This window comes from Anneissia japonica, unplaced genomic scaffold (assembly GCF_011630105.1).
Source record: "Anneissia japonica isolate Jap-2015-1 unplaced genomic scaffold, ASM1163010v1 scaffold287854_len485379_cov200, whole genome shotgun sequence".
NCBI lineage: Eukaryota > Metazoa > Echinodermata > Crinoidea > Comatulida > Comatulidae > Anneissia > Anneissia japonica.
In genome coordinates this window covers 267,424-290,048 of record NW_022732005.1, presented here as the reverse complement: position 1 = coordinate 290,048, position 22,625 = coordinate 267,424, and the positions used below count along the sequence as shown (strand labels likewise).

The window sequence follows — 22,625 nt, the reverse complement described above, 5'->3', positions numbered from 1 at the left end:
GTAGTTAAGGCATCCTTAAGGTCACGCAGTGATTTGCTGTGCTATTTCTAGGATACTGTTTCTTTTAGGTGGCCCTAAAATTCAATCTCTAGCTCATACACTTAAGAACAATTATAATGCTCTAAAACAGGATTCCAAAATTGAACCCCTTTTTTTGCAATCCACCCATCGTTGCTAGACGACACAGCCACCTAATTTTAAATTCATTTTGACTTCATCTAAATTACCTTCACCCACCCACGAGTATGTCAACACACCATGTTTGAAACCTAAATGCCAACTTCGCGCCCCGTTATCACCACTACAGACAGTTTATTCATTGTACTTGGGACCGATTGCAATATACGTACTCCCAGATTAGATTGTGACCACTCCAATGTGATTTATATGATTTATTGCAATAAATGTAACATGCGTAATTATATTGGAGAGACTGGCACTAAACTAAGATACAGACTCAATTAGAGATAAAAATAAGGGATTTCCATTAAGTGACCATTTTAATTCATCCAGGTATTCACTTTCAAAGTTTCGTTTCATTATCATAGGCAGTGACTACAAATCAACTAAGGAGACTTTGCACAGAGTAGTTATGACGGATCCTCCGTATAAGCCACACATTAAGGGACTTAACAGAGATCTTGGCTTTCAATTGCTAGTGGCTACACTTTCACGAACAACTAATTACACCCCGCATTGTCTAATTGTTATTTCATAGCAGTGATGGCGCCAGGACTGCCCGACGAAGGGGCTAAAGGCCCCGACGGGGAGGTGGGGTAGTGGAGCGAATCGAGTCTCACTTGGCTGGGGGCCGGGGGCCGCCTAGGTCCCCCGGTGGATATTTGATGAATTATGGCGAATATAGTAAGCTATAGTTAGGCCTAAGTTGTCCTGGATATTAAGTAGATCCCTGATAAAAAATCATGGGAAATGTGTTTCATTTCATTTTGACTATGTAATGGTGATGTGATGATTATAAATTTTACTATAGTGTCATTTCCGGCCATCTAGACGTAATTTCCTTAAATTTTCTCACCTCAGCCCCAACCATGGTGGGGCTGAGGTGGTTGTGAAATCACGGTTTTGAAGTACAGTATGTAAAGTACATCAAAAGACATTGTTTTAAGCTTTGTCATCTATGGTATATCACACACAAATTAATAAGATCGCTATGGTTGCCAAAAAATCCCTGATAAAGATCATGAAAATTTTTTTGGCGCTTCATTTTGATTAATGGTGATGTGATGATGATGAATTTTACTAAGTGTCATTTCTGGCCATCTAGAGGTACTACTGTATTTCCTCAAATTTTCTCAACTCAGCTCCAATCATGGTGGGTACGAGGTGGGTGTCGACTCACAAAATGTCTTCCCCTCCACCTTTCAAAAGGTCTGCACTCCTCCCTGGGTATGACAATAAAATCCATAGAGTCGGCACCTGGCTCACATGTTTTAGTGACTGGTAAGGCGAGGGTCCATACATTTGTTTTTAGGATGTGATCTGGTTTTTCATGATTATGACTATTTTGGATACAGAGGTGGATTCAAGGGGCCCCCCATCCCCACTACCCTTATTTAAAAAAAAAAAGAAGAAAAATATATGAAAATTTAAGTGTGAGAGTGTAATTTCCGGCCATCTAGAGATGCCCTAATCATAAATTTCCTTAACTCAGCCCCAACCATGGTGGGGCTGAGGAGGGTGGTTCCTCAGTCTGTGAAAGTCCCTCCCTGGTTCACCTCTCTTCCGAATTCCTGGATCCGACACTGTTGATTTATTATATAATTATTGTTGCGCTTACTAATAGTATTTTCACTTTATCCTCTCAAAACAGTCCAAAGTAGAACGTTCAGAGTGCGCTATTTCTATTTCACAAAATATTAATGGGTTTCATATTATTGCTTGCTAGTAGTATTGATAATAAATAATGCATTTAAAATCATACAGTTTTTAAAATCATTCGTGTTCCGAGTGTGTTCCGACAGTATAGAGAAAAAATTAAACAGCTTCAATAGTAGACTTTAAGAACATTGATTTATTAGTAACTCGGATATTTCTACCACTCCTGTGGCCTCCATCAGCGAGAATAATGGAAAACATCATGAATCATTATTATATAGGCTGTCTTATTAGAAACAGTAAAAAAAAAACTGTAAAAACTGTGTGTAATAAAACACTTTCAGAAACAGTTTTAAATACAATGTATACAGTGTTAAAATGAATAAATAACGCAATGAAGACACAAACAGCCTTATAAACATTTATTTACGATGACGTACCTATGATAAGCCTACTGATGATATGATAAACTACAAGGATATGTGAGATAGGCAACACTGGAAAGGGCATGGAAAGTGCCACGCCAATACTTTTTATCAGCAGCGCTCTCGAATAAGTGTCACACTGAAACCTCCAAATGTTGATACGCGCCATGGCACTTATTCGAGCATTTACAGTAGTATCCCAATTATTTACATTAATCCAATAAAAAAATCAAGAAACCTATACAAAAAAGTGGAACCTAGATTAATTCAGACATTTATAAAATACTGTACTATACAGTACTTAAATTTTATACACACCAACAAAACAGTTCCCAGTTGATTAATTGATAAGGTTACATGACATTAAAGCCAGGTTCTGGCAGAAAAAGATGTTGATATATTGTACAGCTGATATTTCTATGGTGCAAAAACTTGGGAACAGTTTTTTGAGATACATATTTAAAAACTTTTCCCCCGTATCTGTGTTTAAAACTTGGGGGGGGGGGGGAGAGTCTTAAAACTACATCACCATACATAGCAAACATTAACTTTCGTAATTTTTGTTTATCTATTCACTTATTTACATGCATACAACCACAAATCAGATCACTTGACAGTGCTGTCTGTCTTTGTTACACCCTCTGTTGTCTGAGTGCATGATGCTTGTTGAGAATCAGTTGCTGCCAGTACCTCAATGGTTGGTCTGTGTTTCTGATTGGCTACTGATGCTGTTGTTTGTAAATTATACTCTGTGATTTGTGGATCTTCTTCATCGCTGGAATCATCAGAGCTTGAATCTAAAGCAAATTGTGTCAGATCCTGAAAGGGAATAATTGCAAAAATTTCTATCCTTACAAATATTTTTGTTTTTGATAGGCCTATGGTTATACTTTTTTAATACTTTGCTTAGCGCACATAAATTTTTAAAAAATCATTTAATTTAAAATTACTCGGCGAAGAGTACCCGAGTGGAGGAAGGAAAAACAAATTTATTTGCGAATAAAATTTTAGAAATTTAAAGAGAGGCAAATAAAATCGTGCTAGCACCTTGTGTGTTTTACGATCAATTGCAGGCCAAAATCACTGATTACTGCGATGTAAGTTTGCTTTGATATTCTAAATTCTATGGGCAGTAGATTTCTTAGTATGTATGTATATATACTGTCTCTTATACACATCTAGATGTGTATAAGAGACAGGCCGTCGCGGGTCGAATGCCAATGGCCTTGCTTCCATGCGTGGGCCTAGTGCCGGCCTACTACTAGTTCCCAGATTAATATTGTAATCTATGAAGAAGTATCGTACCCAGACCACTGTTGTTTGCGTTTAGTGGTTCTTTAACAATTTCCTTTAGTTTTTGTTCCATCTTCGGATTCGAATGTTGCTTGTCAGAGCTTTTAAGATTGGTAGACACTCCAACTCACTCAGCAACTTGTGAAAGCATGGAGGCTGCCATGTTAGAAATCTAAGTTTGTTTTGTGGAGGCGCTGTTTAAGAAGATGGCTTTGTTTTTCCCGCCATGTTGGATGTTCGGAAGTTTCGTCAATATTAAAGTGCATTTTATCATTAATTAAGTGCAATTGCACTGTATATTGGACACAGGAAATACTCTAAATAGTGTGTTTTGTTATTCCTGAATCAAAAAACGCAAAATGGGTTTTCTTAAACTACTTGAATTGGACAACTTCAAGTCCTATCGCGGTAAGCAGACAATTGGTCCATTCAAGCCATTCACTGCCATCATCGGACCCAATGGAGCAGGTACGTTAAGCCAGTAGAGTAGGGCCTAGGCTAGGCCTGTAAGCTGGTAAAATAGGCCTGCATTGATTCATATCGAACAGACTTTTAACACAATTTAGTGATAGTGAAGACTTAGATAGGTCTAATAGGCTAGTATTGTGCTAATAAAAAGTGAAAAATATTAGGCCCTAAATGTACTTTTTGATGTTGGAGTTTAAAAATTAATTAGGCTAGGCCTAGCCTAGGCCTCCTAGGAACTTACCAGCCACCACTCACTGCATCACTGCCTGCCTGTCCAGGCGAGGGCAGCATGCAAAGCCTACGCCATTAGGTTAGCCTGCAGACGGTAAATATAGGCTAGGCCCCTGGGCCTAGATCTATTAAATGTAGAAATACTAGGCTAGGCCTAGGCTACACATTATATGCCTATAAAATATAGGCTAGACCAGACCCAGGCTCCTCCTAGGCCTATGCAGGGAATAGCCTAGGAGCTTAGGCTAGGCCTAATAATCCTCCCCGCAAAACTTCGGCTTAGAAATCCGTCCATGCATTTCGTAAAATAAGTGCCGATTTCTTATTCTTATTCTTTATTGCCAAAAACAATACAAAAACAACACACATACACGCACACACACACACACACACACACACACACAGATTGAGATAAAGTAAGAAAAGACAGTTGATATTATTTTTAATCAGGGAGGTATTCTGGAAAGCTGCACACATACAGTCAACTCAGGGAGTAGGCAGGAACCAAAAAGTGGACTAAATCACAGAGTACTCCCAAAGTAACATAATAATTATAATAAATATATAAATTTAAAGATATTAATAAACTCTTACAGTCCAGATATCAAATGATTAAAACAATAAAAATCAAGCAATTTAACTCGAAGATTTTGCTGAAAATTAGGCTTTGATGTAATCTAACCTATAACCAATAACTAATTGTATTATACAGTAGTTGCAATTCTGCATCCCTATTTCCTAAAGATTTTCCACACAAATTCAAATAGGTTTTTTAAGTATCATCCATGCAATTAAGTAAAAAGCTTTACACTACGGTCAGTGAATACAGTAGCTCATAAAACACTTGTCAGTCAATTTTAATTTCTTATCTATGGAACATAAGGTTAATAGCTTTTCGAAAGTGATATTTTCTCAGCTGCTAAAAAAATTTTAAAAATTATTCAAGTATTGTATAAATTTCAGACGTCATCTGCAGTGTAAATAAATGATGGATGAAAACAAAGCAAGTGTGTGACCCTTCTTTGACCTTTATCTGCATATTGAATTATTACTGTCAGAAACAGACTGTATAACAATTTTTTTAAACAACTCAGTGCCCTGACAAGATAGTCCAGGCCCACCGTTCAACAAGTGACCAAATCAAGGAAGTGTGATGTCACGATTTGTAACTTGAAACCTACCATATGCGTATGAAGGAAAAAATACACTAGACTACAGTAGGTGCTATTGGGACTAATGAATGCACTTTATAGTACTCCTGTCTTAAGCGATGCTTAGTGCACTTCATATTTTTTACTCCTGTCTTAAGCGATGCTTAATGCACTTTATATTTTTTCACAGGAAAATCCAATTTGATGGATGCCATCAGTTTTGTGTTAGGTGAGAAGACATCAAACCTTCGTGTGAAGAAATTATCGGATCTAATACACGGTGCACCAATCAACCAACCAGCATCAAACCGTGCTACTGTGACAGCTGTTTATGCTGAGGAAGATGATACTGAGATTAGGTTCACTAGGATGTGAGTTGAAATTTCAATTAAACAAAAGCTAATTTTTTAGAGCCTCATAGGAGAGTTTAGATCTTCTTGTTTTGGAGGCAAAATGTTAAGGCTTTTGTCCTGCGGTGGACTGGAAACAGTTGACTATGATGATGAAAATAATAACTCCTCTCAAGAATTTTTTGAAGGTCTGATTTAATTTTTCCAACATCTTCTGAACCATGATGAAAGTTAAATACTGAGGACTTAACTATGCTTTTGCTGCAATGTATAATGGATTAAGATATTGTCATTACTTGCATTCTTGAGATTATTTTTAACAAATTTAAATCATACTTTTATTATGGTGAATTTTAATGTTTCAAATTATATTGCATTTTTTTTGTGACTGTTATTTGTGATTTTAATTTTTTCGCCTTTTTAAAAATACATAAAAGAAATGAGATGAAACTGAGTTTGAGTTGAATTTATGGGTTGACTCATTGATGTTTATACTTTAAAAAATGTTAATTATTCATCATGATAATAATTTGTTTACAGCATAATGGGAGCCTCTAGTGAATACAGAATCAACAACAAAGTGGTGACTATGCAGGCCTACACCCAAGAACTTGAGAAGTTGGGCATTTTGATCAAAGCCAAGAACTTCCTGGTGTTTCAGGTAAGATTCTATGTTTTTGGAGCTGCTTTGATTTTGCGCCAACTAAATGGACAAGAATTAGAACTTTGTGAGAGCGGTTGGAGCAGCAATTGCTCTCAGGATTTCAACCTTGAAGTCGGAGATTTGAACCTTCACTGAATTTGCTAGTACATGATATGAAGTAATATCGATAATGTATGATAATAATGAAACTTCATTTATATACAAGCATTGATTAAAAGGCACATGTTTCCTCTTTCAGATATAAAACCTAGGCAAATATTTATGTATTTAGCACTGCCCCTTTAAGATTCCAAAGCTTCATTTGCACTTCCATATTTATTTTTGTAGCTGATAGAGTAAAATTAATAAAACAATGTTAAAAGTGTTATTTAGGGTGAATCTGGTCTATTTTCAGGGAGCTGTGGAGTCGATTGCTATGAAAAATCCTAAAGAAAGAACAGCTCTATTTGAGGAGATCAGTAACTCTGGTGAATTGAAGGAAGAGTATGAGAAAAGGAAGGCTGGGATGCTGAAAGCAGAAGAAGACACCCAGTTCAACTATCACAAAAAGAAAGGTATAGCTGCCGAACGAAAGGAGGCCAAGTTAGAGAAAGATGAAGCAGACAGATACAAGAAGCTCAAGGAAGATTTGGTAATAAAAATGTTAAAATCTTAAATTTCTTTATATTCATCATCATCATCATCCTTTTTTAGTCAGTTTTTCCTGCAAAACATTCTCACACTTTCAAAATTTAACACTAGAACATTATAGTCTTTTACATTTGCTGCCTGTTATTTTTGGAATGACCTGCCTTCGTCCATTAGGTCATTTACCACTCTCATTACATTTAAGTCTGTGTTTAAGACACACCCTTTAACAACTTGTTGCAGCTTACACTGCGTCTTTGATCTTTTTTTTTTTTGGTTTGGCGCATTACAAGTTTTTATGATTATTATTATTATCATATTTATATCATGTCTGACTTTAGGTTGAACGCCAGAAGGAGTATCAGCTGTTTAAACTTTATCACAATGAACAAGATATTGATCGATACCAAGACGACCTCAAGGACAAGTCCAGAGACTCAGACCGGGCTACCCGCAAACGGGAGACGGTTGAAGAACAGATGAAAGGGAAGAAGAAGGAACTTGGGCAACTTCAAAGGGAACTGGCAGCAATTGAGAAAGACATGAGAGAGACAGTTAGTGATTATTTAATTCACTGAAAAAATAATAGATGATTATAAAAAATTAGAAGACTAAATGGCATTTTTATTAAATTGTAAAATTCCTTTTTATTTGTTAAAATTTTACCACAGTGTATGAATCTTATAGCCATATAGTTGGCATGTATCAATTGTAACATACTTATACAATTTATTACATATGACACATTACTGCTTCACAGGAAGTGGAACTAAACAAGAAGAGACCGTTGTACATCAAAGCCAAGGAGAAAACCACACACACACAGAAAAAGCTAGAAACTGCCAGGTGAGTGGCCAAATTGACAGTTTTCTATCACCCTATAAATTAAATATTATTTCACACAGAGATTCATTTAACAGAGAAAGAACTCCAAACTGGGGTAGAATAAGATAGTTTCATTTTATTTATTTTCTCTCATAAAACAATTTCAACAAACAAAACAAAAATTACAATTAAAGAAGGGATTCCAAAAAAAGTAAACTGAATTACTATCGAAGTTGGTCTCCCTGAACACTATTTCAAACAAAAAAAAAACCATCAGCAACTTTATGTTGAATTAAGGTATACATAAATAAATTCAACATTCTCTAATTAAAAAATGTTAATTTATCACACTAGAATAAAATTTATTAAAAATAACTGAAGTCATTGTGCATCTCACTGGAGGCACTTAGAAAAAGTTCAGTTAACTCATAATTTCTTGGTTTTTCATAACAGAAAGTCATTGAAAAGTGCGAAGAAAGCACATGACACTCACTCTAATGAGATCCAGCAGCTTGAGCAGGAACTTAGCGGAGTTGAGAAGACAAGGGAAGAGTGGGAGGAGCGACTGGAGGAGGAGAGCCAAAGCCAAGGCAGAGATCTCACCCTTGAGGAGTCACAGGTATAATTAGTTATTAGAGCATCACATGATTACATTCTTTAATCAACGACTGTACTTGCTGGTTTATGTGAAATATATATTTAAAAATGTAATAAATATACAGGTCTCCCTGAAGTAAAATCCACTTTTGGGACTGGGTTTTTCCTCGTCTTTAGCAGTTTTTGGTCTCTAATTAGAAAAGTATCTTTCAAGTCGATAAAGAATTGTCTTAATTAGAGCTGCAGAAATGTGGTCTTTAATTTTAGGTGGTCACTAATTGGAGGGCTCTTTAATTAGAGGGAGACCTCTATAAGTCAAGTGTGTTGACTAAAGATTATATTAATATGCAGATTTTTTGTGTATCTGAATATGATACCTTGTTTTTTCAAAGATTTTTTTTTTTTTGGTTCACATGTTCATAGTTGTATATATAATGAATATGAACAGTCAAGGGGAAAATAGCATAAAAAGTATTAAATTGAAATATCAGGTTACAGAATACCACAGCCTCAAGAAAAAAGCTGGTATAAAGGCCGCTCAACTGCTCCAGGAACTTGAAAAACTGAATCGGAACCAGAAATCCGACCAGGACCGTTTAGATAGCGAAAAACACCGCCGCAGTGAGCTGCAGGCTAAGATCAAGCAGAAAGAACATGAGATGGAGGAGAACCATAAACGACTTGAGAAACTCAATGAATATATTCGGTATGAAATGAAATACAGTATTGCTCTTTATCTGAATTATTTATGACTCACAAAAAATTCATGAAAATAGCCAAGGTGCTTGCTGATTTGAAAATAAAGTGCTTGCATTTCAATCCCTAAAATTTTAAGTTTAAAAAATTCATGTTCATTTGACAACAGCTGCATTTTGGGAAACACATGTTATGTTTGGCATATTATTTGGTGACAGAGTAGCAAGTTTTCATGACGGACTTGCACATTTTTGTGATAGAGTAGCACGTCCTAATAACAACGATGTTCTTTGAACACTTTTGTAACTCCCAAGCTCACCAATCTACCTTGTATTTATTTGTCTTGTGTTGCCGAACTCAATAAAATATGAAAACATTCCATAATAAATCTCTGAATTTATTTTTGCAGGACAAGTGAACAGTCAGTGGCAGATCAACTGCGCCTCAAGGAAACCTTGGAACAAGAAGTGATGACAGGGAATAACCGCCTTAAGGAGATCAACCAGGAATTGACAACAATTGTAGAACAGCTAGGAGAAGCCAAAGTCGATAAACACGAGAGTGTCCGCAAAAACAAAAAAGCAGAGTTGACTGAGAATTTGAAGAGGTTATTCCCAGGAGTGGTTAGTATCATTCTTTATTATTTGTTACAAAATTTATTTGCAGTCCAAATGGATGTTCATTTACAAGGTCTCAGACAATTGTTGGATATTTAAACAAGTCCTCAAATATTAAAATGGAATTAGACTAATACATTATTATTAATATTCCATCAAAATTCTTTGTTTACAAATGTATACATATAATTATTGCTGATTGATTGATTCTTTATCCTACACAGTATGGCCGATTAATTGACCTGTGTGAGCCAAGTCAGAAGAAGTACCAAGTGGCCATCACCAAAGTGTTGGCCAAGAACATGGATGCTATGATTGTGGACACAGAGAAGACAGCAAGAGACTGTATCCAGTACATGAAGGAGCAGAGAGCAGACCCAGAGACATTCCTGCCACTGGATTTCATTGAAGTCAGAGCAACGAATGAAAAGCTAAGGTATGTCAGAATATGCAAGCAGAGATCCTGCCATCCAGGAAAACCACTAAGCACCTTGTTTGTAGAATACTCTTTCTGATAGAGGAGCTTAGCTTAGTTAGCTAAATCTGTGGTAGCCATTGTGTCTGCTGGACCTTGGTAATCCTAACATGTCTTGAGCCCTAGTGGTCTGTTTGTATTTTTCAGCAGGATAGTCTCAAGGAGAGAAAGCGAAGGGGTTCAATTCCAATTGCTTCCTCCCCTTGTGTTTCAGCTGGAGGTTGCAATAGCGTACCGTCTTTTGGATGAGACGTTTAAGCCGTTGGGCCCATGAGCATTTATGGCCCATTTGCACGTTAAAGAACGGAGTACACTCTTCAGAAACAAGTAGGGCATTGTCTCCCTGTGTACTGCCCAATCACCACCAGAAGGACCCCACTGGAAATAAGTCTTCTTCTAGACTTTCGTGATCTATCCTTAGTGTTTACACCGAATAAATCCATAATCATCCTTATTCCTCAAAAAAATCATTATATATTATAAAGGACTTTCCAAACGACTGTGTATGGTATTATTAACTGCTATATAATTAGTTGTATGAATGAATAATGTATGTAATAAAAACAAAAGATGCTGTAGTCATTGTGTGAAACATTCTTTTCTCGCAGAGAAATCCGTGATCCACGAGGTGTGAAGCTTGTAATTGATGTCATCAGATATGATCCTCCGAATATCAAGAAAGCGTTGCAGTATGCTTGTGGTAATGCTCTGGTCTGTGAGACCGTAGAAGATGCTCGCAAGATTGCTTTTGGTGGGACCGAGCGTCACAAGGCTGTTGCTCTTGATGGAACCATGTTCCAGAAATCTGGAATCATCTCAGGTGGTGCTAGGTATGTGGTGGTCTTTTAAAAAATACTATATACTTAATCAAATAAATATTAAATAATCAAGCAATTTTGCCAAATAAATTATTATTAATTAATAATTTAATTATAAATACAATAGATAAATTTTTCTGTGTAGTTCTAAATTTTGAGTACAATTTGTTTTTAAATTTAAGTGATTTGAAGGCAAAAGCACGAAGATGGGATGAAAAATCACTGAACACTCTGAAGTCGAGGAAAGTTGAATTGACAGAGGAGTTGAAGGAAGTGCAAAAGAAACAAAGAAAAGAATCTGAACTTAATAACATTAAGTCTCAGATCAATGGTCTTGAGTCACGTCTTAAGTACTCAATCAATGACAGAGATAATACGGTGAGAATTCAGCTAAACTAAATTAACGATTGATTGATTGATTGATTGATTGATTGATTGATTGATTGATTGATTTTGGCTGATGTTATTTGGTGTGACACACACTAAGGTCAAGCAAGCAGTACTCCACACCTGCTCTGAAGAGTGTTGTATTCTAACATGTGGATGGGCCCACAAGTCCAACAGATTAAAGGCATTTTAAAGACTGCACTAATAAACTAGCAACCATTGCATCTTACAGGATCTCCCAAGTTCAAGGCACATGCAGTAGCAACCACCATCTGAGCCATTCTTCTACAGACAAATGTAATTGATAGAAACATTTATATTTATTATTTATTTTCTTCTGTTACTAATGATATTTTCCTTTTTCTTTACAGCAAAGAAAGATCTTGACTAATAATGAGAAAACCAAACAAAAGTTCTTCCAGGAACTGGAAGGATTTGGGGTAAATTCATTCATATTGTCTATTTTTCTGTTTTAAGAAATGCCTTCAATCATCATATTATTTTGATAATATCACTACTAAAGCTCTGTCTACACTATCAAATTTTGTGTGACAAAAAAGTGTGATATGCCCATATATGGGCATGATGACATCACACCATGACCATATATAGGCATAGCATTACTATATATGGGCATGTCACATTTTTTGTTAAAGAAAATTTGATAGAGTGGATAGAGCTTTAAAGTTAATAATATCAAGTATGCATAACTGCTGATTTCTGTAGTTTAGAGTAGTTGCCAGTCATGTTCATGGTACTAAGTGTAAACATGTGAACTATTTCTCTAGCCTCGTATTGAAGCGATTGAGGAGCAAATTGCTGAACGTACCGAATCTATAAATGCCAAGAAAACACAAATGAACTTTGTGGAGGATGAAGTGTTCGCTGAATTTTGTGCCTCCATTGGGGTTGAGAACATCCGCCAGTACGAGGAGAAAGAACTAAAAGCCCAGCAAGAGAGGGCTAAGAAGAGGTTAGAGTTTGAGAACCAAGTGTCCAGGCTGAAAAATCAGCTGGATTATGAGAAGTCCAGAAACACAGAAGGTAAAGCCGAGCGCAGTTCTATCATCAACCGCAATAAACAAGCTATTAGACTTGATTTTGTATATTTTAGTTAGGGGTCCTAAATAGCTGACCCACTTAGAATTAGTAATGTAATTGTATATTTTTAAATTTTTATGCTTGAGTTAATTGAAAGTGGAATTTATTTGGTAGTATTTGTTTTGGTGCTGCTGTTTATTTATTTGTTAATATAATTTAAATCTATGATTATGTACTTAGATGCTCTTAATTGTTTAAACAATTTATTTTAATTTATCTTTTGTATGTCTTCTTCAGACGCTGTTGTAAGATGGACAAAACAAGTTGCCCATGATGAAAAAGAACTCGAGAAACTCAAGAAAGAAGAAGCCAAACAAATGAAGGTAATTTGGCACAGTTAGCAGGGGCAGATCCAGAATTTTTCAAATTTGTGAGGGGAAACAACATATTCAGAATATATCAGTGAGACTGCTAATTTCAATATATGCCTTGAAATTTTAAAATTTAGTGGCAAAAGAGGCGGGGTATGTGCTCCCTACTGGATCTGCCCCTAGTTAATGTAATTGTTGCCTCTGATCTGCGTATTTCAACCTCAAGGAAAAAATACATACAAAACATATAAACTGACTTGCGAATTAATAAACAGTGTTGGGGTTTCATGTCCAATTTGGTACGAAAAGTTTTACAACAAGGTTTAATAAAGATTTTAGTTTTAGCTGTGATAAAAGGCCAACTGCATGAACTTTTTTGTACTCTACAAGCTTGCTTAAATCAAAAGAGTTTGTTTTAGTAGTGATAAAAAACTTGATGTTTTCAGGATTGGACTCAAAATAATTGTTACAATACAGTACAGTACTGTTTTCATAGAATTTGAAATTTAAAAATGATATAATCATTTAATTTCAGCTTATTGATGAAGAATCTGAGTCAATGACTAAGCTCAAGTTTTCAAAAACGACCAAGAAATCTCAAATAGAAGATAAAAATTCTGAAGTAGAAGAGATAAGAAAGAAGATGGCTCAGTGTAACAAAGAGATTGCAGGTGAAGTTGGCATTTGAAAATGTTGTTTGCCCATATATTGTGATGATGTGCCTATATATGGTCATAATATGATGGTATGACCATATTTAGACTATAAGCAAGGGGGGCAAAGTCCTGAAATAGAGTTTGCTGAATTAAGTAGCCACCTGAGCTTAATTACCCTAGTTCACGATGACTCTGCAGTGTTCTGATTGAACCTCATAATCATATCAACTTTGAAAAACCAACTTTTGTGGCTGTTGTTTTACTAGTTGTGTTTACTTTAATATTTTGAATGTTTCATCCATTTACAACAGCTATTCAGAAACAGATAACTGCCACAGAAACTAAGCTAGAGCAAAAGAGAGCAGATCGACACAGTCTACTAAAGGCGTGCAAGATGGAAGACATCAAATTACCTATGCGTAGAGGCGCCATGGATGACATCACGGAAGAAGCAGATGTAAGCAATTAATTTGCGTATATAATATTAGATTAAATAAAAAATATAATTGATTTTCAACTATATGATGCTTATTCATACATAATGGGTATTGTGATTAAGAATTGCCAGAAATCTTCCTACCAGAAACTTTCCCTGCCAAATAGGTCCTGCCAAAGCCCCTTCCAAAGATGCCCTCCAAATACAGCCTACAAAAGATCTGCTAATTACCTATCTAAGGACTACACATAAGGTTGAGTCTTAACTTCACTATTTACATTATTTTTCTGTAGTCATCCAGTCAGCAGGACGATACATCCACCGGTCTGGACAGCATGAGTAGTCAAGGGGCTCGAACCATCTATGCCAAGGAAGCAAACATTGTGCTCAACTACAAATACCTTCGAGATGAACTCAAAGAGGTAATTTATACTTCAGATGTTTTCCAAGAACAGGCTAAATCTAATTTAATTGTATGAGTGTCATTATAAAACACTGACTAACACAATAGTTAAATATATACACTCTATGTGGCTGTCAAGATAATCAACACTCATCTTTGTATGCCTCTTGAATATGTATACATTCTGTATATAACTGATAAATTGTATAGTTGCAGTCAGAAACTGCACATACAGGCAGTGGCTTATCTGGAAGTCTTGAATGGGGGTATTAATGGGAGGTGCGAAAGTGAAGGGGGTATCGATGATCAGCGCTAACTGGCAAAGGTGATTTTAGGTGCATTTTAACAACTTGACCCCCACCCCTACCTAGATATGACCTTTAGGATCACCACTTCAAGGAAACTAAGCTTTAGAACTTTACTAACTAACTACAAACTAGAAAACCATTAACCTGGGACAACAGGTGGCGGAGAACTGTAAAGATTTTTTCTTCACTGATCCATTTGTATTTCTGCCTGAACTATAAATTGTTTTGAAGGAAAAAATGTCATATGTCTTTCAGCTTGATACTCATGAAGAGGTGCGTGAAATGGGCGAGAAACTGACGGCCGAGGTCACCAACATGCAGGCTACCTTACAGCGCATCGCTGCTCCTAATATGAAGGCTGTTCAAAAGTAAGTTGAGATTTTCAACCAATCAAATTATATTTCAATGTCTCCCATCCTGAGCCAATCAAAATCAATCCAGAGAGGAATATAAACAACAAATGAAAGCATTGGGAAAGGCTAGAGTATTAACTTTTGGATGTTGTTACAGAATTAAGACCTGCTATCTTATCTGCCAGCATTTTGTCAAAATATTTTTGTTACGTATTTCTTTTTTAAAATGCTGGCATTTGAAGGAGTAAATATATCTCATTCTTTAGGTTTCAATTAATCAGAATTTTTTTGAGTGTATCTTGTCCAGTAACTTTCAACCAATCAAAGTGTGTATTTTATTAAATAAATTTGCTTTCACAGATTAGACGGTGTGAGAGAACGTTTCCAGCACACAGCCGAAGAATTTGAAGCTGCAAGAAAACGTGCAAAGAAAGCAAAGCAGAATTTTGAAATGATTAAGAAAGAGCGTTACGACCGGTTCAACACATGTTTTGAACACGTATCTACTCGTATTGATGAGATTTACAAGGTCAGTGATGGTTCACATATATTTCATTTCTTTGATTTCAAGAAAATTTATTTCATTTTGTGATATTATATTTAATTTATTTGTCTCAGAACATAATTATAACAATAATATATGGTAACATATAATTCAAAACAAGGGACACCCAAAAACCCCCATTTCATATGGAGTCAAATGTAAATAGCAAGAATATGTATCCGATGGTGTATTTTTGTCAGAAGAAATAATACAAAATGATGTTTGCCCTACCTGTCATGTTAGGGGTCATCCATAATTTTCCAACATTTTCAAAAGAGTACAAAACATACTCTTATCTGTTACCCCCTCCCTCCCCCCGAAAGAGTACACAATAAAATGTTGATATGTGTCATTTTGAGATCAACATTTCATGTTTTTCATAAAAGAGTACTTACGGCAACACTTCAACCCCCTCCTAAAGTGTATGTTTTGTACTCTTTTGAAAATGTTGATAATTATGGATGCACCCCTTAATTAGTACTGAATGCTCAGTATTAAGACATCAGGCTAGTTATTTGGAGGTTGTGAGTTCGACTCCCACCTGAATCTCTTGTGAAACTGTTTTTCGCAAGCATTTGGAAATGCGCTGAGCATTCTGTACCTATTAACAGGTCATTTCATAATAATATATATTCTTAATAGTGTACTTGTTTGTGGGACTTTTATATGAGCATACCAAAGTATGATAAATTATCTGAACTGTTTTTATTTTAAGTAGTTTAAGTAAAAATTATTCATAGCTTGTTGTAGTTGTAAGCATTGGGGCTTTTTTCTGCAGAAATTTCTATTTAAGAGTGACGTCGTTGTTGTTATATTATTATGACATAAAATAATTACATACACATAAACAGCAAATAATTACTACCTTGTTTTCCATTCATAAACAACTTTTGCTGTCTCTTATACACATCTAGATGTGTATAAGAGACAGGTCTACTAAAGGCGTGCAAGATGGAAGACATCAAATTACCTATGCGTAGAGGCGCCATGGATGACATCACGGAAGAAGCAGATGTAAGCAATTAATTTGCGTATATAATATTAGATTAAATAAAAAATATAATTGATTTTCAACTATATGATGCTTATTCATACATAATGGGTATTGTGATTAAGAATTGCCAGAAATCTTCCTACCAGAAACTTTCCCTGCCAAATAGGTCCTGCCAAAGCCCCTTCCAAAGATGCCCTCCAAATACAGCCTACAAAAGATCTGCTAATTACCTATCTAAGGACTACACATAAGGTTGAGTCTTAACTTCACTATTTACATTATTTTTCTGTAGTCATCCAGTCAGCAGGACGATACATCCACCGGTCTGGACAGCATGAGTAGTCAAGGGGCTCGAACCATCTATGCCAAGGAAGCAAACATTGTGCTCAACTACAAATACCTTCGAGATGAACTCAAAGAGGTAATTTATACTTCAGATGTTTTCCAAGAACAGGCTAAATCTAATTTAATTGTATGAGTGTCATTATAAAACACTGACTAACAGAATTAAGACCTGCTATCTTATCTGCCAGCATTTTATCAAAATATTTTTTCGTTACATATTTGTTTTTTAAAATGCTGGCATTTGAAGGAGTAAATATATCTCATTCTTTAGGTTTCAATTAATCAGAATTTTTTTGAGTGTATCTTGTCCAGTAACTTTCAACCAATCAAAGTGTGTATTTTATTAAATAAATTTGCTTTCACAGATTAGACGGTGTGAGAGAACGTTTCCAGCACACAGCCGAAGAATTTGAAGCTGCGAGAAAACGTGCAAAAAAAGCAAAGCAGAATTTTGAAATGATTAAAAAAGAGCGTTACGACCGGTTCAACACATGTTTTGAACATGTATCTACTCGTATTGATGAGATTTACAAGGTCAGAGATGGTTCACATATATTTCATTTTTTGATTTCAAGAAAATTTATTTCAATTTGTTTTATTATATTTTATATATTTGTCTTCAAAACATAATTATAACAATAATATATGGTAACATATAACTTCAAAGGGACACCCAAGAGTAAACTAAATCATTGTCGATTTGGGGCCCTTTCATATGGAATCAAATGTAAATAACAAGAATATGTATTCCAATGGCATATTTTTGTCAGGAGAAATAATACGAAATGATGTTTGAACTACCTGACATGTTAGGAGTCATCCATAATTTTCCAACATTTTCAAAAGAGTACAAAACATACTCTTATCTGTGACCCCCTTCCTCCCCCCCAAAAGAGTACACAATAAAATGTTGATTTGTGTCATTTTAAGATCAACATGTTATGTTTTTCATAAAAGAGTACTTATGCCAACACTTCAACCCCCTCCTAAAGTGTATGTTTTGTACTCTTTTGAAAATGTTGATAATTATGGGTGACCCCTTAATAAGTACTGACTGCTCAGTATTAAGACATCAGGCTAGTTATCTGGAGGTCGTGGGTTCGATTCCCACCCGAATCTCTTGCGAAACTGTTTTTCGCAAGCATTTGGAAATGCGCTGAGCATTCAGTACTTATTAACAGGTAGGGCAAACATCATTTCGTAAGAATATATATTAGTGTACTTGTTTGTGGGACTTACATTTATATGAGCATACCAAAGTATGATAAATTATCTGAACTGTTTTTATTTTAAGTAGTTTTACTAAAAATTATTTATAGCTTGTTGTAGTTGTAAGCATTGAGGCTTTTTTCTGCAGAAATTTCTATTCAAGATTGACGTCGTTGTTGTTATATTATTAGGACATAAAACAAGTATGTACACATAAACAACAAATAATTACTACCTTGTTTTCCATTCATAAACAACTTTTGTTACTTTGTCTAGGCTCTGTCCAGAAATCAGAGTGCACAGGCATTCTTAGGGCCAGAGAATCCAGAAGAGCCATACTTGGATGGCTTGAATTATAATTGTGTGGCTCCAGGCAAACGCTTCAGGCCAATGGACAACTTGTCTGGTGGAGAAAAAACTGTTGCTGCCCTCGCACTCTTATTTGCTATCCATAGGTTAGTAGGCTTCAGTATCCATCAGTCTTATTTTGCTTCATAGTGTACATTGTAATTTGTCTGCATTAGGCTAGTGATCTGTAGTTATCATTGATTCTTTTGTTGTGTTTTAATGTTTAAATATATTTATAAAAAAATCATGCTACAAAGTGGTCAAGATGCTTGTTTATATATGTGCTCAATTTATGTCATGGTAACAGGTTTTTTTTCACATGACCACAAACAACTCCACTTCATCATAATAGGACTAAGTCGACAATATCCGCTTTCAAAGCTAACATCAGAACATTACTTTTTAAGGAAACATCATAATTTTCAGTTTTAAGTGCATTTTATTTTAACATTATATATAATTTGTGCTATAAGCAATTTAAAATTATTATTTATTATATAATGGGACTTGCCACTTAAGAAAGTCCACTCTTTGGTATTTCCTTGAACTTTGACTTTAAAGTTGAATGAATATATAAAGATACTTTATTAAAAACTAATTTTCATTCAGCTTCAAACCAGCTCCATTCTTTGTGCTTGATGAGATTGATGCTGCCTTGGACAACACTAACATCGGCAAGGTGGCGGACTTTATCATGGAGCAGTCACATGGCCACTTCCAGTGTGTCGTCATCTCACTTAAAGAAGAGTTCTACAACCGTTCCGATGCTCTCATTGGTATTTTCCCAGAGGTCAGTATCTTGTCTCAGTATCTTGATGTTGGGAAATTAACGAATGTGGACTTGTAAAGCACAAATTCCACAAAAAATATGCTTCAGTTAAATAAAGTAATAATGAATAAACAAGACATCAAAATTTTAAATAACTTGCTAATTAAAAGTTCATATTCTAATAAGTAACATTATGTGCATAGAAGCTTTTGGCATTATGCGCTATATAAGTAGATTGTTAATATTTTTATTATTATTATTGTTATTATTATTATATCATTCAAATAATTTTCCCATTTTGTCTTATTACAGCAAGGTGAATGCACAATCAGCAATACATTGAGTGTTGACCTCACCCAGTATCCTGATGCACCTCTGTCCCCCACCGGAGCACGCTAACCAACCCCCAGCTTTGTATTTTATGCCAACACAGTCAGGCCAGTGAATGTTTTACTACATTAAACTTTTATTGGTATTCAATAGAATTTGTTTGATGTTTAATCTGTGTTTCTTGCACTGATCCTTTTTTTTTTGGGAATAGTTGATATTCTAGCACTGCTGGTTTATCGTATATCCAGACATTCTCCGACTTTTGTTTTCCTGAGATTTTCATCTTATTAACTGTGCGTATATTATGGAGGCGGCATGGACATAAGATTAATTTATATGAGATGCAGAAAAAAGAGTTCCTGCCCCTTAAACCCTGGCAACAATACCTGTTGATAAATACCTGTGATTTGTGAGATACGAGTGTGATATTACATCATAATGCCTATTATGTGTGAAAAATGACTCAAATTTAATACTAAGTAGCATGGAAAGGACCTAATGCACAGTATCCTTGATGTAAAGAGACACTCTTAAAATTATATTGAATTCAAGAGTAAACCAATGAGGATGATACAAGATGCTCCTTTATTTAATGGAATAATATTGTTTTATGAATCGTAATACTTCTTGGATGCCACATAACCACGACGAAGATGAAGACCACACACAATTGAATTAGCAAGGAAATATGTTTGATCACGTGATCAATGGAAAATGTGAAGTAACTTTTATTTTTAATATGTGACACACAAGCCTTCACTTCTTCTATTTTTTGCAGCGTGAGGGATATTGGATTAGTTTACAATAGACATGCATCGGTAGATTATTTTTCAAAGATAAACGCTGCCATTTCTCTAATGAAGTACATTTCCACTTTATTGTATATTGAAAGTTCATTTGTGCGTAACTACTATCTACTGATTGTGCAAAGCCGATGATGATGATACAAGATGCTCCTTTATTTAATAGAAGTAGTGCAGCTACTATCTACTGATTGTGTAAAGCTCTATATTAATATAAACTACATAACAATTTTTAAAATGCTAATACACCACTGATTGTAGTGGTGTAATTGCATGTGTTAATTGTCTGGTATATCTGGCTTGATATCATTGTCAATTTACAGCCTGAACTGTCGTGGAAACTTCCTGTCACCCACCAGGTTGTAACTTGATAGGTAATCGGATCAGTGACCTTAAATCTTTTCACAATCAACACCAAATGCTCAATATTTAAAGAAATATATTTAAAAATTCATAATATTTCTAAGAATAAGATACTGGTTATTATTATTATTTATTATTATTATTATTATTATTATTATTATTTGATTGTTGTTTATTAACGTTATTTATTAAGTAAATATTTTACAATTAGAATTAATGAAATTCATATTGCTGTTAAATACATAATATTTTTTAAATAACAGAACATAACTATAAACAAGAAACCATACAAATCATGTAAAATAATAAAAATCGCATTATTGTATTTCTGACATTTATTCATCGTATGATGCATTCAACATTTGTATTGGCTATATTTCATTCAACAATTTCTGCCCATATAATTGTTAGTCAGCCTAGAATGTAGTGTGATGGACCAAAGTAAAACATTATTTTTTTCCTCCTAAAATTCTTTATTGTGTAGAAACGTTTTATTCAAGTTTTTTCACTTCTATTTATGCCCACATCCTCACTAAATAGAACCAATAATTAGACTGTATATATATTTCTTAATTAAACTTCTAATGTTAGTGTTTTGTGACAAGTTATTTTAATCTGAACAAGGATAAACTCAAACATGACTGATGATAACTATTTGATTGATTGATTGATTGATTCACAGTCGATCAAAACTATAAAATAATAATGCACAATGTTGGATACATTATTAGTTTAAAATTGGTGTTAGTTTTTTATATTGTTATTGAATTCCCACTTAGCATGTTTATGTATTGTAGTCATGTTGTGTAGGTTGTTTGCTTTTATTACAAATGAGCATTAACAATAATAAACTTTAAAAGAATTAATGAAGTATGTTTATGGTATATCATTTATTGTGTTCTGTTTTTACTTTGTATTACTTGGTTGTAGTTGAGCAAGCCATCTTATAAGCCCACCCTCGTAAGTTGTTTGATCCTGTCAAACATAGGGTTTAAGCTAACATGAATGATGATTGATTGGTGCTTTTGCCCACCACTATTCTCCTTTTGGTGATTAGAATGAACAATTAGTTGTTTATGGAGTGATAGCTGGGCTGGGCTGTGCTAGGCAAGGCTGGGCCGGACTGGGCTAGGGTAGGCTAGTACTCTAGATATATTCAATTTCTTGTGAACTCCAGAATAATGAAGTGCCCTCATTGTCCAGTTGACTTTACTGCTAAATTGGTAGCGAAAAACCCCCTTTTGTAAATAATGGTATCTTCCAAACAATTTTTTACACAAGCAGCATTATCTTGGCTCATACATTGTTTGGATTGTTCATTAATTAAATTATAGAAACAATTTAGATAATGATATACTAATTTTGTCCATCTTTTGAGGTATTTTGAAATACTGTAGATTGATATTAAAATATGGTTTTTACTACTTAAACTAGGTAATAACATATCAAAACAATACAAAGCATTGACAGTTTACATACATATTTATTAAGGGTACAAACACCTTGTGGCTCAGGGGAAACATTCCCTTATAAACTGATTTCCAATGTTGATATTGAGATTTCTCTGAAATTAGTAGCCTGCCCTCTGTATTTGCTTACGATTAATGTTGTGATTAACACTGAAATGAGGGTCTCCATGGAAACAGCATGGGTGGACCATGTAAGCATGAGTTGTGTACAGGGAATTGCTTATCGTAAGCAGTTTAGAAACATGAAACAATGTTTTTCTTTTTCAAAACATTGTTTGGTCACGTGCATTGTCATGTGCATTTAGATTTAGTTTACTCAGTTGCAGATTCAACCTTGGGATAGCTCTCAAATTCTTTAGTTCGCTCAGTTGTAAAATTGTAGATCTAACCTTGTGAGAAATACTCTGTTGGATTCTGTGATTC

General features: G+C 34.9%; 2 protein-coding genes across 4 annotated transcripts in view; one reads left to right on the top strand and one right to left on the bottom strand.

Moving 5' to 3' along the window:
- The window catches only part of LOC117115526 (uncharacterized protein C12orf45-like), a gene marked incomplete at its 3' end in the record, with an annotated part of 6,387 nt that extends 2,681 nt beyond the window's left edge, over positions 1 to 3,706 (bottom strand). The window contains 1 exon segment of the mRNA XM_033259367.1: positions 3,567 to 3,706. Within this exon segment, the coding sequence (XP_033115258.1) occupies positions 3,567 to 3,627 (61 nt within the window). The 5' untranslated portion in view covers positions 3,628 to 3,706.
- Positions 1 to 21,603, top strand: part of LOC117115525 (structural maintenance of chromosomes protein 1A-like) — a 25,224-nt gene extending 3,621 nt beyond the window's left edge. Inside the window, exons 1-23 of one of the 3 annotated variants that reach the window (XM_033259363.1) lie at positions 3,880 to 4,022; positions 5,595 to 5,775; positions 6,295 to 6,415; positions 6,813 to 7,049; positions 7,387 to 7,599; positions 7,806 to 7,891; positions 8,324 to 8,489; positions 8,959 to 9,173; positions 9,573 to 9,786; positions 10,005 to 10,216; positions 10,864 to 11,085; positions 11,256 to 11,451; positions 11,832 to 11,900; positions 12,249 to 12,504; positions 12,799 to 12,884; positions 13,408 to 13,543; positions 13,840 to 13,985; positions 14,258 to 14,386; positions 14,931 to 15,043; positions 17,277 to 17,445; positions 18,397 to 18,575; positions 19,078 to 19,258; positions 19,550 to 21,603. In XM_033259363.1, the coding sequence (XP_033115254.1) occupies positions 3,914 to 4,022; positions 5,595 to 5,775; positions 6,295 to 6,415; positions 6,813 to 7,049; positions 7,387 to 7,599; positions 7,806 to 7,891; positions 8,324 to 8,489; positions 8,959 to 9,173; positions 9,573 to 9,786; positions 10,005 to 10,216; positions 10,864 to 11,085; positions 11,256 to 11,451; positions 11,832 to 11,900; positions 12,249 to 12,504; positions 12,799 to 12,884; positions 13,408 to 13,543; positions 13,840 to 13,985; positions 14,258 to 14,386; positions 14,931 to 15,043; positions 17,277 to 17,445; positions 18,397 to 18,575; positions 19,078 to 19,258; positions 19,550 to 19,636 (3,723 nt within the window). In that variant the 5' untranslated portion in view covers positions 3,880 to 3,913 and the 3' untranslated portion in view covers positions 19,637 to 21,603. Of the gene's footprint in view, positions 1 to 3,879; positions 4,023 to 5,594; positions 5,776 to 6,294; positions 6,416 to 6,812; positions 7,050 to 7,386; positions 7,600 to 7,805; positions 7,892 to 8,323; positions 8,490 to 8,958; positions 9,174 to 9,572; positions 9,787 to 10,004; positions 10,217 to 10,863; positions 11,086 to 11,255; positions 11,452 to 11,831; positions 11,901 to 12,248; positions 12,505 to 12,798; positions 12,885 to 13,407; positions 13,544 to 13,839; positions 13,986 to 14,257; positions 14,387 to 14,930; positions 15,044 to 15,388; positions 15,558 to 17,276; positions 17,446 to 18,396; positions 18,576 to 19,077; positions 19,259 to 19,549 lie in introns of those variants that run through there. The other 2 variants (XM_033259364.1, XM_033259365.1) reach the window with 2 other exon arrangements.
- The last annotated feature ends 1,022 nt before the right edge of the window (positions 21,604 to 22,625 follow it).